This window comes from Coturnix japonica, chromosome 4, assembly GCF_054131305.1.
Source record: "Coturnix japonica strain WE chromosome 4, WE-NBRP24, whole genome shotgun sequence".
Classification (NCBI taxonomy): domain Eukaryota; kingdom Metazoa; phylum Chordata; class Aves; order Galliformes; family Phasianidae; genus Coturnix; species Coturnix japonica.
The window spans coordinates 80,533,602-80,547,747 of NC_140666.1; the positions used below are offsets into that span (position 1 = coordinate 80,533,602).

At 45.3% G+C, this 14,146-nt stretch overlaps 1 protein-coding gene across 15 annotated transcripts in view; it reads right to left on the reverse strand.

Moving 5' to 3' along the window:
* Positions 1 to 5,605: 5,605 nt before the first annotated feature.
* PPP2R2C (protein phosphatase 2 regulatory subunit Bgamma) overlaps positions 5,606 to 14,146 on the reverse strand; it is a 148,495-nt gene continuing 139,954 nt past the window's right edge. For all 15 annotated transcript variants that reach the window (XM_085547364.1, XM_085547374.1, XM_085547370.1 and 12 more), the window contains 2 exons: positions 13,749 to 13,840; positions 5,606 to 8,465 (listed from right to left, as the gene is read on the reverse strand). In XM_085547364.1, the coding sequence (XP_085403490.1) occupies positions 8,174 to 8,465; positions 13,749 to 13,840 (384 nt within the window). In that variant the 3' untranslated portion in view covers positions 5,606 to 8,173. The remainder of the gene's footprint in view (positions 8,466 to 13,748; positions 13,841 to 14,146) is intronic.

The following is a 14,146-nucleotide window of genomic DNA, read 5'->3' on the forward strand; positions in this document are numbered from 1 at the left end:
GCCAGACATGAATATGGAACCTTCCTTTACAAGGTATTTTATATTGATACAGTGGGAAGTATACAGGACACATCTTCCACCCAGCAGCTTTGTTAAGACTGCAGCATCACCACAGACTTCTCAGTGTTTTTGTCTGACAATATTTCCTATGGTTTGTGCAATAGTGATTCACTGCACATTCTTGTTTGAGTTAAGAATAAGAATCCTCTGAAGGGCTGAAACTGATAACAAGGCCAGCAGTTTCTTTGCAATTCTACTGAAGTAGTGTGTGTTATCACACTTCCCAAGACAAAATATAAACAAAATAGCAGGAGCTTATTGATAATCAGCACTTCAGTCAAGAAACAGGTGCAAGCTGAGCACATGGGTAAGGTGGAACATGTTTGCATATAGGATGTATAGTCAGTGCATGCAGTTTTTGCAGCAGAGCCATCTGACACTTCAGTTTGCCTCCATCTTATAAAACATATCCCTGTAGCTTTCCTGAGAAAGCCTTGTATCCTCAGGACTGGATGTTGGCAGTCCATCTCCAGCCTCTCCTATCAGGTAGACTTTCTTAGCCTCAGTCCCTTCATTGTTGTTATCCAGATGGCCTGTGGGTTGAAGCATGAATTCCTCCTTTTCAATAAACAAAGCAGCAAAACTGATGTTTTCTAGTGTGTTCTCACTACTCCTCCAGAAGAACAAGCAAGTTTTCCCACAGCTGGCTGCAGACAGAGGGCCCATAAATTCAAGCATACCTACAGAAGCAGTGAAACACTGGTAATTTAAGCCTCATTCTGCAGCCGGGTGCATTCGCAGTCTGGACTTTCACAGCCTGATTGAGGCTGATAGGTGTAGCCCTGGAGACAGATGGTATAACCTGTTTGAAGGTGGTGCAGTTAGCTTTGTGCAGAACAAATCCAGCCCTTTACAATGGATCTGTCTGGGTTGTCTCCCCAAAAACACTCATAGTCTGCTGCATCGTCCCCCCTTCTGCAGCAAAATAAAAAAGAAAGGGCTTTTCCCAAAGTTTAGTGTGGGGAAATAGATTTAACAAGTGAGGCTGAGCACAATTAATTCTCAGCTTTCCCACCTGCAACTAATAATGAAAACCAGAGCAGGATACGTGCAGTAATGCCTGCTCCAGTGTTTTGGTGTGTTCATATCCCTGCTCTCCTGGCTCTGACGTGGGCAGGAGTTCTGCTTAGAGCTGGTACATCTTCTATTGATGGCGCTGCATGGCAGGGATTGCTGCTGGGAGACTGAAAAACAGGTAACACTTAGCAATGGGGGAAATTAAATATAAAAGGAGAGAATGGTGCAGTGAGTTGCTCTTTGGAAGTTGCTGCTTGACTCAGTGTAGCCTGTGTGGTTTTAATGCGGTGCCATCAGGTGGCACTCCAGGTTCACTTTGCGTTTTCTCTCCCTCAGCTGCTGTCTCCAGAGGGCACCGGCAGTGAACAAAAGAATCACGTTCTGCTTTTACTCCATTTCTGGGAGGAAACGCGATTAGTAAATAAGGAATAGGTAACTATTTATAGGCCCCATTTCAAGCCATCTTCCCAAGTTACAAGCAGTAACTAGCAGAGTTGTCACTGCAGTGTTTCTTCAATCTGAGATCATAATCATGTAATAGAATACTGTAATGATAGACTAAGAGTGTACAGAACAGGCCATGGCTGTCTTGTGAGAGGCACTCTCTGTCTGCCTTGTAGTTCAGCAGCTTTTTGAGGAGGTTTTTCTAACACAGCCTTGGTGGTGTTAATCCGCACTGTCTGCTCTTGTTGTAATTCATGTGGTGACAACATGCAGTCCCAATGTCTGTTCTGGTAGGAATGGCATTTCAGCAAAGCCTTCCTTCTTCAGTTCCCTCTCCCGTTCCTCCCTCTCTATTCAGATCCAGTGACAGTGGAGATGTTTCCACGACAACAATACGTTCTGTTGCCTCAGGTGACAAACTATAACTTCAGTAAGTAATCACTGAGAATAGCGTCAAACAATTAATTAGGTAATGGAAATGTTATTCTAACAGGGCTTGGATGCTCTGAGAGTCTGCTTGAACAGATGGGATTGTGATCAAGAATGTGTGGAATCAAAGCTCAAACTGCCAGCCCGAGGTCAGGGCGGGCATCACTGGCTGAATAATCTAATAATAATCCAGATTCAAATGCTCAGTCAAAATCCAGATGATTTCTTGCTGCTGTGCAGAGCAATTTCAGTTCATTCTGGTACTAAATGTTGTTCAGAGCACACACTGGCAAGAAATATATTTAAGGAATTGGCGAACTTCTTCACAGTCACCACATCCAGTTACTGCCCAGGCAGTGCTTGTCTGCCTGCACTCAGAGAGACTGATGATGATCCCAGCAAATGGCTTTGCAGTGAACTGATTCTTTCAGTTTTCTCTTTACAAAAGCTGCTTTCCTGGAACTGTAAATGGACGATTCATAAATCTCTCCTAATGCAACTTCTAGTAACAGTTCAACCCATCTTTAATCGTTTCAAAACTGGGTCTCCATGGGAATCTTTAAATCCTATATCCTGAAGTTTCTTTAGCCTGGGGCAGCCCATCTGTCTCGCAGCTTAGAGCACAAATAAATACAGTGAGTCCGTGCATGCACTGTGCCTTATATGACAGTCCTCGTCCAGCACTGCTCCTCTTTGGGACTGGTAGCTATCCTGGCAGATTTTCTTTTTTGTTTTAATTTTGCCGTATTACATTGAGTTTCTCCAGCATAGTGCATCCTTCAGGCAAGTGTAGGAAAGACAAGAGTTGCCTCCTTTCTCAGCCCCTGTGAATGCCCGCCCTGCAATGTCTGATGTTCTCTGACTTGCTTCTAGGTCTGGCTATGGAGAACAGCTATGGAACAAGACCTACTTTTCTGTGCAAAGTAACTACAGTTTATAGAGGTGGGGAACTGAGAACTGAGGGAAAGGCCTCAAGGCTGCTCAAAGCAGGGAGAGGACGCATTGCATCTTCTCATGGAGGTCAATCTGTGCCTGTTTCACTCTGGGTTTTTATTGTGGGAGCTCTCTCTTCTCTCTTGGAAAGCAGGAAATCTTGCTTTGGATCCTATGAGACCAGCTAATGAAACCTCAGGGTTTCTCTGCAGAAAGAAGCCCTTCCCATGCTTCACCTCCTGCAGGAGCTTGGTACTGTAGGGTCTGTGCTGGGAAGGGACATGGCTCAGGGTCACTTCTTCCCTCCTGATGCAGCACTGTGATGGCCCTGGGGGCTGTTCATGTTTGTGGTACATCTTTTAATTGAAAACTTAAGCAGTTAAACTGCTTCCTTAATGCCCTGCTGGTTGCTAAGATACAAACTCTCAGATTTTGTGAATCTTCCACTTGAAATACGCTGCACTGGCAAATAGGTCGTTCCTCCGTGACAGCTGAGGAGATGGGGAGATGATGGCACTCACCATCATGCCAACCATAACTGCTCCTGCTGCCTCCAGGTGGGACCTGGTGTGCTCTTAGTGGCTTCTGGCCACGCTGTATGATCCAAGACTAGAAGGAGAATGTGGAATGCCATAGGGGAGAGCAGGCATGGAGGCAGCATGTGGACGTGACAGCATGCTGAGAACAAGGGAAATTGGTTTTTTTCCCCCCAACTTCAAGCTGTTGTTGCCCTTCTTGAGCAAGAGTCATCTCTGCCCTTTTGTGACAGATTTTGGGACAGTCTGTGTTTGGGGCTGTCTGGGCAGAGCAAGCTTTCCTTGGGGACAAGCTGTGCAATCAGACCTTTCTTGTAGCTCCACAAAGGGATGAGGAGATAGTAGCTTCAAGGGCAGCACTGCTGGAGGTTCATTAGCAGTATTGCAACAACTGCCCCAGAACAGCCATTTTTAGAAGCCTGTCCAAGCCCTGTTCATTCAAAAGATGTGTGGACAAAGGGAGCATAACATATTCTGCTCTAAAGTAAGTCTTTAGCTGTTAAGGCTGCAGAGGGTATTTTAATATTGTTGACACAGCGCAATTGATGCAGCAGCATCTATCTGGGTTTGCAGAAGCCTGGATCAATAGCTGTGAGAAATGGAGACTGCAGCTGCTCTGTGTTATGGAGATGTCAGAGGGCGATAGTGGAAATGGCACTGTTCTCCTCCCCACCTCTTCCACAACACAACTCGAGATGTGCATAGATTTACTGGGAGCGTTGTCTCCTGTGTCAGACAACTCACAGTGCCAGCATTGCCAATGGAAGAATTTGGTCCTGTATTTAAAGTTAGTATCTGCTTCACAGAACCAAAGGGCCATACCCCATCCCAAGCTTCTTAAAAAATTAGGCCCAATTCTTTATCTCTTTATCCTCTCCTGTAATCCCGTGGCCTTTTGAGGTTCTACCACATGCGAAAGATAATTTTAGACTTAATGCAACTTACTGACAAGGCTGCAAATGGAAAAGGATTTCTGTTGGGAGTGGGAGCAAATTGATGGCAATAATGTTACTGAGAGCAATCCTTATACTTGCCCTCTTGCCAGTGATTACTTATCAGCATTACCCCTACCCCCATTCCACAAAGGGTTAAATTGCTGCATGCTGCTACTAAATAGGCTTTTGTGAATATTTCACGAGCAGACGAGGTGGCCATCTGGATCCTGCTTGTGCTGGGCATTTGGGGATAAAAAGGGAAACTGGGAAGGTAAATAGTGAATTGCTTGATGCACTGGCTTTCAGATGAGAGTCCTCTCTTCAGGACCTAGTCATGTTTGCCAACCTAAATGAGGGGGATTGACTTGGTCTTCTGAAGATGGGAAGAGGGGAGGGTGGAATTAGTGTGTAAGCTCTGAGAGAGCTGTGCGAGCGTTACATTGCCTCATCTAAATGCATCCTGGTCTGCATCCAGCAAAGGGGCTGACTCAGCCTCTCAGGGTGTAACACCTGTGTGAGTTGAGGTCCAGAAGGCATCCCGAGCCACCAGCTCCATATGGAACACACAGGCAGGGTTGGCTGGCTGAGATTCAAAAGAACAGCCCAAGGTCAGGGTCAAGTCTTGTGGTAACATGCGACACTTGGTCAGCAGTTGGGACTGGGAAGTGGAGCCCTAAGTAAACCTTTAGTTTGTGTGCCCAACCAGCTTGTTTGGGTTGGGTTGGTTGTTGGGGTTTTATCGCCCCCAGGGCAGAGGCTAGAAGGAAAGATGGTGAAGAGGAGGGAGGCTGCTCCTCTGCTGACGGCCCTCTGGTTGCTGCTACCTGAGAGGGCACCTGTGCAACCTGTGCACTGCAGCAGCCCACCCTCATGGTCAGTGGAAATGGAACACACTAAACCTGTGTCATGGCAAATGGCATTGGATATGTGGCTGCCATTTTACCGCATGATTATGTGCGCTCCCTCACATCGCACATCTCTTATTCCACCTGTAGGAGACTGGGAGGCACAGACAGACAACAGTCCAAGGTGGGAAGTGAGAGTGCAGCTCCAGCTGTTCAGTCTGTGCACACACTGCTCATCATGCTGAGCCAGCAAGTCACTACCTACGTTTGCTCCCCCACTTGCCCCAACACACTTGAGTCACTTGCTTTGATCCCTGTGACTTTCATTGCTTTGTAAAAGGAGCCTCACAAGCCTCTCACACCTTGCTTAAAAATAAGCTGTGCCTTGAAGACATCTACTTGTGCCTTTTTTTTTTTTTTGCTGTATTTTATTGAAAAAGCTGGTATTAACATATTTATATTTTTATTCAACAACAGTTATAGCTAATTTGTGCAACACAAAGAATGCAGCCATGAACAACAGCTTTCAAAACAATCAGGTTTACCAACTTTACCATCGTTTACTCTACACCACTGAAAGCTCAAACTAAAAAGAGAAAGAAAGTTGGAAACGTTCACAATGACGATGTTAACTTTCCGTACATTCAAGAAGACCAGGAAACAACTGTAGTAGCAAAGTCAAAGATGTGGGTGAGTGCTGGTCTTTGAGGGATTTCTGTGTACTTCCTCTGTCATCACTTTGTGTTATTTTGGTTGGGTGTCTCATTAGTTTTATAAAGCTCCAAAGATAGATTCATTTCTTTAATTAACAGGATCTTTTTGGTACCCAGAGCTATAACAGAGTGAGGTTCTTCAAATTAAAAGGAAAAAAAGGGGAAAAAAGGGAAAAAAAAGTTGTATTAAGAGCTGCTTTATACTAAGTTCTCTATAGTCTCTTACTTGCGTATGGTAAAAGCTAAATATATGTTTTATGGTACTTCTACTTGGAAATGCCAATATGAGCTCAGAGCAATTTTTCTTGAGCTGCGAAGGTTAATGAGGAGGCCTGAAGTCAAAGAAATTGAATGACGCCCTTGAAGCAGCAGTTTGGCATTAGCAACTTTTCTATACAACTTACCACATCCTTAAACCTCTTTACAAGGAAAAAAAAAAAAAAAAAAAGCGATTTTGTTAAATCTCGTTAGAATAAATATGTACACATACTGTCCATGCCTGATAGAGCATACAGTATCTTATCAACAAACATTCCTCATTCCCTTTAAGTTAACCTACATGTTTCGTACCAGGTGTGTTTAGTATGGCTGGAAACCAATGCGCGTGTTTGTGCTTCTACACACAAAATATACAGCACTGATGTAGAAAACTTCAGACAGGTTTGGCGTGTTATGATGCCTTATAAGAGAGCCACATACTCGACTTTTTCAGGCCTTTAAAGTAGCTTTTCACCCATCCTTTCCTCCAAAAGAAAAGCATGCAGATCCCTTCATCAGTCTGTTCTCCACTAACCAAAGGAGTCAGTGCGTAATGGCTTAAAGAAGTGGGGTTTTGTTTGTTTGTTTTTCTGAGGAGCTTTAATATGGGCGCATTAACACCATCATCTCAGCTGTGCTCCCGTGGTTGTGATTTGCAAAGAAATCCTTTGGGATATCAGTTTTTCTTCTAGAGCTGTGAGGGGGGCAGACAGAACTTTCTAGTGCGTGAAGAGGGCTTCCTAGCACTATGCTGTTCCCATGGACTTCCAAAATGGAGCACGTAATTCCATGTGCTTTCATTTACCACTTACATCCTATTCATTTGACAGCAAAGACAGATCCGTAAGAGTTATACACCTCACAGTAACGTGTTTATGTGAAGAAGGCTTGGTTTGCACTCTGTGTTTTCCTCTTTCTCCAGGGATACCCAAATCACCCAGCATTGGGCTCACTGACAACTCACAGTTCGCTGAGCAATGCAACCTCTCACAGTAACCATTCTTTTTATAGCTACAGCTATTATGGCACTGTCTGTATTCCCCATATGCCAGGCTGAGAATAACCGTTCTGCACTGAGCAGATGTGGGATTTCCTGAAGTGTCCAGCAGAGCTGTGACTTTGCTTCCACTGATGTCAGGATTTGCCTCCAAGGACAGCACTGTTAGCCAAGGCTTCCACAACTCCCACCCCAAGGCGATAGTGTAGGTTTATGGATTAACTGTGCTAGACTGTGTTTGAGCAGCCAGTCCCTGTGCAGTGGTGATGCCAAGTTTGGAGGAAAGCTGCTTATTATTAAACAGAGCAAAGAGATTGAGGGAGAATGAACTTCCTAAAACAAGTTGGCTGAGTAACTCCAGCAGCCTGCTGCTTATTCACTCAGGAAGTCGAAGCACAAAGTTAGTTATGTGAATAAATAATGCAAGAGTGTACAGAAGGGAATGGGACAGGTGACACAGGGCAGCTTCTCACCAGCACGCATTTGGGAGGCCCTTCCAATGTGCCATGTGGTCCAAAGGGATGTGGCTACTCATTCATTCGCACACAAACAGGCTCGGCTTAGTTGAAAGACAGAAAAATGTTACTGAAAAAGAAAATTAATCATCAAAAGATGAAAGCAAAAGCTCTAACCATGTGGTAACTGTGGGCCGCAAAAGCAGGCAGTGCACCAGAACAACGTGGTCCTGTGAACCACTGAGACCCTCAAAGCACTGACAGGAGTTGAGGAGTCCCAGCCCTCCTCAGAACACTCCCCGGCTGTGTAAGTGCCCCTGTTGGATTAAAGGAACCGACACAGACCACGGGGCTGGATTTGCAGTCGTGCCTTTTACTCATACAGTTGCAGTGATGAGAATAGTTGGCTTGCCACCAGTAATGATACAGGCTGAGGGGTGAAAGGATGCAACCTACCGATCCCACCACATAAGCCCTAATTTTTGTGAAGATCACATCCTTTTACAACTCTCAAGAGGCTGGTTTGTAGGTACAGAGGGATATCGATAAACCTAGTGCATTTCTGAGTTCACTTTATCCTGAAATATGTAGAGATTGTTTGTCGCTGCTATAGCAATGATGTTCTCGGTCGGGTGCCACGCTGTGTGCAAGATCTTCTTAGTAAAGTCCAAACTGTCGACACTGATGTCATCTTTCCTCCGTTTGCCACCAACACAGACTCTGCGGGGCTTGAGAATAGCGCGGGGTTTGCTGCTCTCGCGGGATGCCTCCAAGGTCACATCCCGCTTGGTGTTCCGGTCAAACATTCGAAAGAAGTTGTTATATGCACCTGTCATGATGACGCTGGGGAGAGAAAGAGAGGAGGGGGGGAAACAAAGATATAATTACAGAGCAGCTTGTGGGAGGTCTGCTAACACTAGTTCCTCAGGACGGCTGAGCACTGACAGCTGGATGTCTTCTGGTTGTAATACTATATATAATACTTCTTAGAACTGAACGTGTCGATAAACAGGGTTCCTTTGTCTCTTGTATAGAAAGTCTGAAGGAAAATTCAAGTCAGGCTGCATCTTGGAGAAAGGGACAAAAACCTCACCCTGCATAAATCCCCCATTAATCAGACTGAAGTAAAGGTTTCTTTGATCCCCCATTCCCCGAGGGGAGACACTTTGTCAGCAGCTTTAAGGAATTCAGGATTTCATCCTTGGCTCTCAGGTTACTGGATTCATATGGTCACAGGCTTTAAAACCTTGCTTGAGAGCTCATCTCCTGCAAAGCTTTTCCCTCTCCACACTTGGGGCCACGCTCCACTCATCTTTTCTGTCTCAGCGCCAAACACAGTGACTTTCAGCACTTCCATTCCAGAAAGGGATCCCACCCCAAACCACCAGGTCTCCATGGGAGGAGCTGCACACTGAGTTCAAAGACAGATGTAGGCAGTCAGTCAATGTCTGCCTGTTCAGTGCAGCCCAACCAAGCATATTTCACACGCTCTGCATTTAACAAACTAATCTCCACCACGGGTGACAGCCGCTTGCTTTCACATTTTGCAGTCTCCTGCCTGGGGGGATCTGCTCAGCCAGCCAGGAGAACTGCACACCCAGCAGTGGCACAATGCGAAGTGTGAGCTGTGCTCTCTGCACTGCACACTGGCTCATCACATTTGGTGCCCCTGCATTCAGGAGCTGTCTGTCCCATGCTGCATAGTCTACATCCAGCATTGTCTTCATCTAATCTGGAGCCATTAGGAGCTACTGCAATACAGATGAGTAATGCAGCCTCGTCCTGCTCTGTTGGCTGCTGATGGCATGCCCTGCTAACAGGCTGCTTCTGCCCTGTGCTGGACCAGAAGTGTTTGTTGGCAGCAGCTGCAGCAGGGCTGTCTGCAGACTCAGCCCATCCCTGCCCCTCCTGGCACTGCGCTGCTTATTGAGCTGCACGTGAGCGATCTCGTGGGCTAAACAAAAAAACAGGCAGCCTGACAGCTTGATAAAATGTATCCCAGAAGCTGCAGAAAGCCTATTGATCAAGATTAGTGCCCGTTTCACAAACTGAATAAACAGCAGTAAATCTAATGTTTCACTCCTTCCAAATCACCGTGCCTCGTCATTAGGACTCCTGATACAATGGTCGCAACGCCAAAAAGTGGAGGTGATTTCCTATCCTAGCAGTGCCATGCACCGATGCTGACAGCCCAGCGTGCTGCCAGGGGGGTCTGAGTTGGAGCTGCAGGGCCACAAGTGCCTGCAGAGCTGTGCCAGGGATCAGAGCTGGGCATGTACCAGATACAACCAGAACTCATAAGGGGAGCAGAGCTCATGCAGGCAATGGACCAACGCACCAACAGCACAGATAAGTGCTTGTCAAAAATCTTTTTTTAGGTTGTGCTTGCAGTAAAGCTGCTTTTACAGACCATTTGCTTTTTAATTTCTTCAGCTCATCTATTTTTTAAAGTCTGTTTCCTCCAGTTGGATTCATGGCAGGGCTTTTTTTAACATATGTAGATTACTTCTTTTCATGCTGGCCCTGTTTTTCTGTATTTTAATGGCTCGGTAAAAAATAGCATTATGGAAATGAGAAAGTGTCCATTCTTGTTCAAGGTCACAAACCCAGATGGTTTATAACCTTACCTGCTGCTTAAAATAACAATAAAAGAGAGTGAGAACTCAATGCCACCCCGCAATTTATTCCTGTTCAGGAAAATATAATATACAATGATGGAATGTATGCCATAAGGAGGATTTATATATGTATAACAATATACACAAGGCAAAAGCTGGGCATGTTTCAGTGGCGGCACACAGCAGGCTGGGGGATGATAGAAAAATGAAACCAGCCCTGCCTGCCTGCCCCGTAATGCTCTGACAGGGAGACTCACCATGGATCCAAGCCTGAAAGCAGCACCCACCAAAGCTGCCTCCAGACACTGTCCTGAGTCTCTGCAGAGCTGCCCCTCCAGTCACCCAGCATGGAAGGGGCCATTTCCTTCATCTGAAACCATCTCCCCAGTAATGTTGAGTCACCACACCTGCAAGATTTCAACTCCAGGTCTATCAGAGCAAGGCAGCACACCTGCTGTCTTCTGGGACCAACATGCAAGGCCCAACATCTTCTTGTGGCAATCCTGGGAATGGTTTAGGTTGGAAGAGACCTTAAAGACCAGCCGTTCAAACCCTGCTCGTGGGGTTAAGACTGGAAATAAGAAGAGGAATTCCACAGCCTTCTCAAGCAAACATGTGTCATGCTGAGACCTGATAACAAGCTGATGTCCCCCAGCACTCTGAAACAGAGCGTAGTGCCAGCAGAACAGGCAGTTAGCGGCCTGTGCCCCGGGACCTGCCAGTTCCGCCTGACGGAGCGAAGGCTGACGGCTGTACCCCAGGATGACTGACACTTCAGTAGGGAGGATCTGACTGCACAGTTGTGTGTGACTTCATTCATCTGCTTACGGCACGGCACTAATGGTGATGGCATTCAGAAGCTTCCCTGGAAGGGCTCCCATACGCCATTCACTGCAGTCTTAAAAACAGAATGGTCACTCAGGTATTCATTTGCTACCGTGTAGAATACACCACACTATCTTTTCTTTTACTGACCTTTTTAGTATATCACAAACAGATTTGTAAGTACTAATTTTTGAGGTATAACTAAAAAACAGAATGGGTAAGTAGAAAAAACAGAGTCCAGGGGGTTGTTACTTAAAGCCTTGACTTTGGAGTGGAATGGAAGAATCGAATGCAAGTGGCATACAAAGCAGAGCTCATGTAGTCACGTAATGATGTATATACAATAAAGATGGCATGATTTTAGTGTAATATACTCAACCACAGATAATATGTGCTCATCTGGCTGAATTACCCTAAGACCTCTGCCTGACTCTCTCCCTGACCACTGCTTCTGCCCAAGTGCCTGCTGATTAATGTGCCCTTCAGCAAATGAGATAGGCTCTGTCTGATCAGATTAGTTCCTGTTCATTGGAGAAACTGAGCATCAATCATGTTCTAATCAGAGCTCGCGAACATTGATTTTTTTTTGTGAGCAGCCTCACCATCAGGTTCTCTCATTGCCTACACTAACTCCTTACTAATGACAAAATTAATAAACAGTATTTCACCCCAGGTAACAAACATGCTTTCATTTTTAAATGAACAACCTTTTCACTTCAACTTGTCACTGTAAACTCTGCAAAGGGTAGAAGTAACATGTTTAGAACTGCAATTATTACTGCTATGATTATGAATTAATACTATAAACCCTGTATTGCAGCATCTCTTAGGAATACCACTCTTAGTAAGCATTGCTTACCTTTAGCAGAAAGGCTTTGTTGAAAAACATACACCAAAAGGATCCAAGTAAGTGACTTAACTATTCAAATCAACCACTCTCTAATAGCTGCTGGTACCCCAATGTAATGTAAACTATGATCCACCAAAGCCAAAATAATCTTGTAGTATGTAGCAAAATGATAACATGTTGTGGGTAGAAGCAAGAAGCTCAGAAGACTGAACATGAATTTTGTCACCTCAAAAGATGAACATTGGCACTGGTATATTTGACTCCTAAAAAGAAACAACTAAACTAGAGCAGACCCTAATCTTTTATCAAACGTTGCCAGCTACTCTACAGAACACTTCCTTACACTTGAGAGCAGCACATTGTGCTTAGTGATATATCTGGTAATTGTGCAAGGCTAACAACCCCCTGATGTTTGGGCAGTACAACAAATTAAGCCCTCACAGTGCAAAGCTCTCACTTAATAATTACTTACTGAGCTGATCTTTCTGATCTGTCATGTAGGAACTAAAATATTACGCTCATTTTACATCCTGCTATTAAATAAAACTCGTGTTATTAGCAGGCAGCCATTCAGAGTGGGGTCTCGCTTCATCAGCGTGGATGGCAGCACTTCATGTGATGAAGGGAGAAGGACTCTGGCCCGCGTGGCTGCCCATCCTGCACAACACACTGGGAGCTCCCACTGAGGACAGGGAAAATGGTCTGAAAGAACCTGAAATGGCCTGAATATTTGTTCAGGTTTCAGAATATCTGAATTATTTGATTTGTCCCTGTTCATCACAGGGCAGCTGGACTAGATGACCTTTAAAGGTCCCTTCCAACCTAATTGATTCTGTGTTTCTATTACTCAATGATTGTGTGGTTCTTCAGTATCAGATTTAGGCAGCAATCAGCACCACTAAAAGGCTTTTACTTTGGCATTTCCAGTAGAACCAAACTAGCAAGCAGATCTAGGAAGCATGTTGCCCAGGGTGGTCCTTCTACATCTTTTTAAATGGCCTGCAGTTTGTATCATGGAGTATACTCAAACCTGAGTTAATCCTTGTGAGCAAATATTACTGAGGTGTGCATTATCATCTAGATCCTCTTCTTCCCTATATACACCTCCATGATGTATTTAGTAGAAGTGAGTATAATCTTGGCTCTTCTTTTACTAGGCAAAATCTTACCCCCTCCTGTCTGCAGAGCAGCTGTTCATTTGCCTGATCAGCTCGTCTGCCTTCTGGATGAGGGACAAGAAAAATCATGGAATGGAACCCCAGCATAATGTCAGCATTGCTCCTCCCTGTGCAGGATATCCCAGCCTTGCCCACACAAGAACCACATGTGCCTTTTTCCCAGCTGCTCGACACTCTGCATCACTGTCCTTGCCCAGTCCAGCCAGGCAGACCTGCTCCCTGTGACATGAGATGGGCTGCTCTCCCCAAAGGCAAGGCTAAGTGAGCTGAAGGCTCAGTTCCAAGCTCTCTGAGCATGCCAAACCATCAGCAGCACTTGCCTTTTGGCTCCCAGCTGTGCTGAGCCAAGGAGTCACTGTGTGCCATGCAAAGCTGGCTCGTGCCCTCCCTGTCACATGCATTTTGCAGCCTGCTAATCCCTTTCATGGTGTATGGATGTCCCTGTGAGTTATTTCCAATTGGTAAAATGGAGTTTCATGCTTTCTTTCAGCTAAAATCCTCACCTTGCATTATAAACCAGGATTCACTCAGCATGCAGAGACGGAAACTTACATGGAAAATAACCATATGTAATACCTCACTTATTGAGTGGTCCATCTTATGGAGGGTGCTCTTTTGCTAAGTCAAGACAACAGTGGACATAAGGATGGATTACCTGTCCGATCCATTCCATGCACATTCAAACTTGTCAAAGATGCAGTCATTTTCATAGAGGGAACACAACTTGCTCCTAAGGTAATCGTGGACCTGTTTTGTAGAAAACAACAGCTGTTATTCATGAAACAGCACAACCAGCTCCAAAGCCAGCCCACCACTCTCTGCTTTATCTCCCACAGTCACTTGCAAATCATGCCACGCAGATAGGTAGCCCTGCAGAAGATATTGTGTATAAAGAAGCTGTCCATGCCTTCCCACAACCCAATTAACCAGGTGCTGCAGAATTATTGCTGTGGGAAGGCATGAAGCACACCTTTCTCAGCAGGCTGCAAGCCACCCCTCTGCAACACACTTGTTTCTTGCTTGGGTGATTTTCTCTGTGCCAGCCTAATTCCC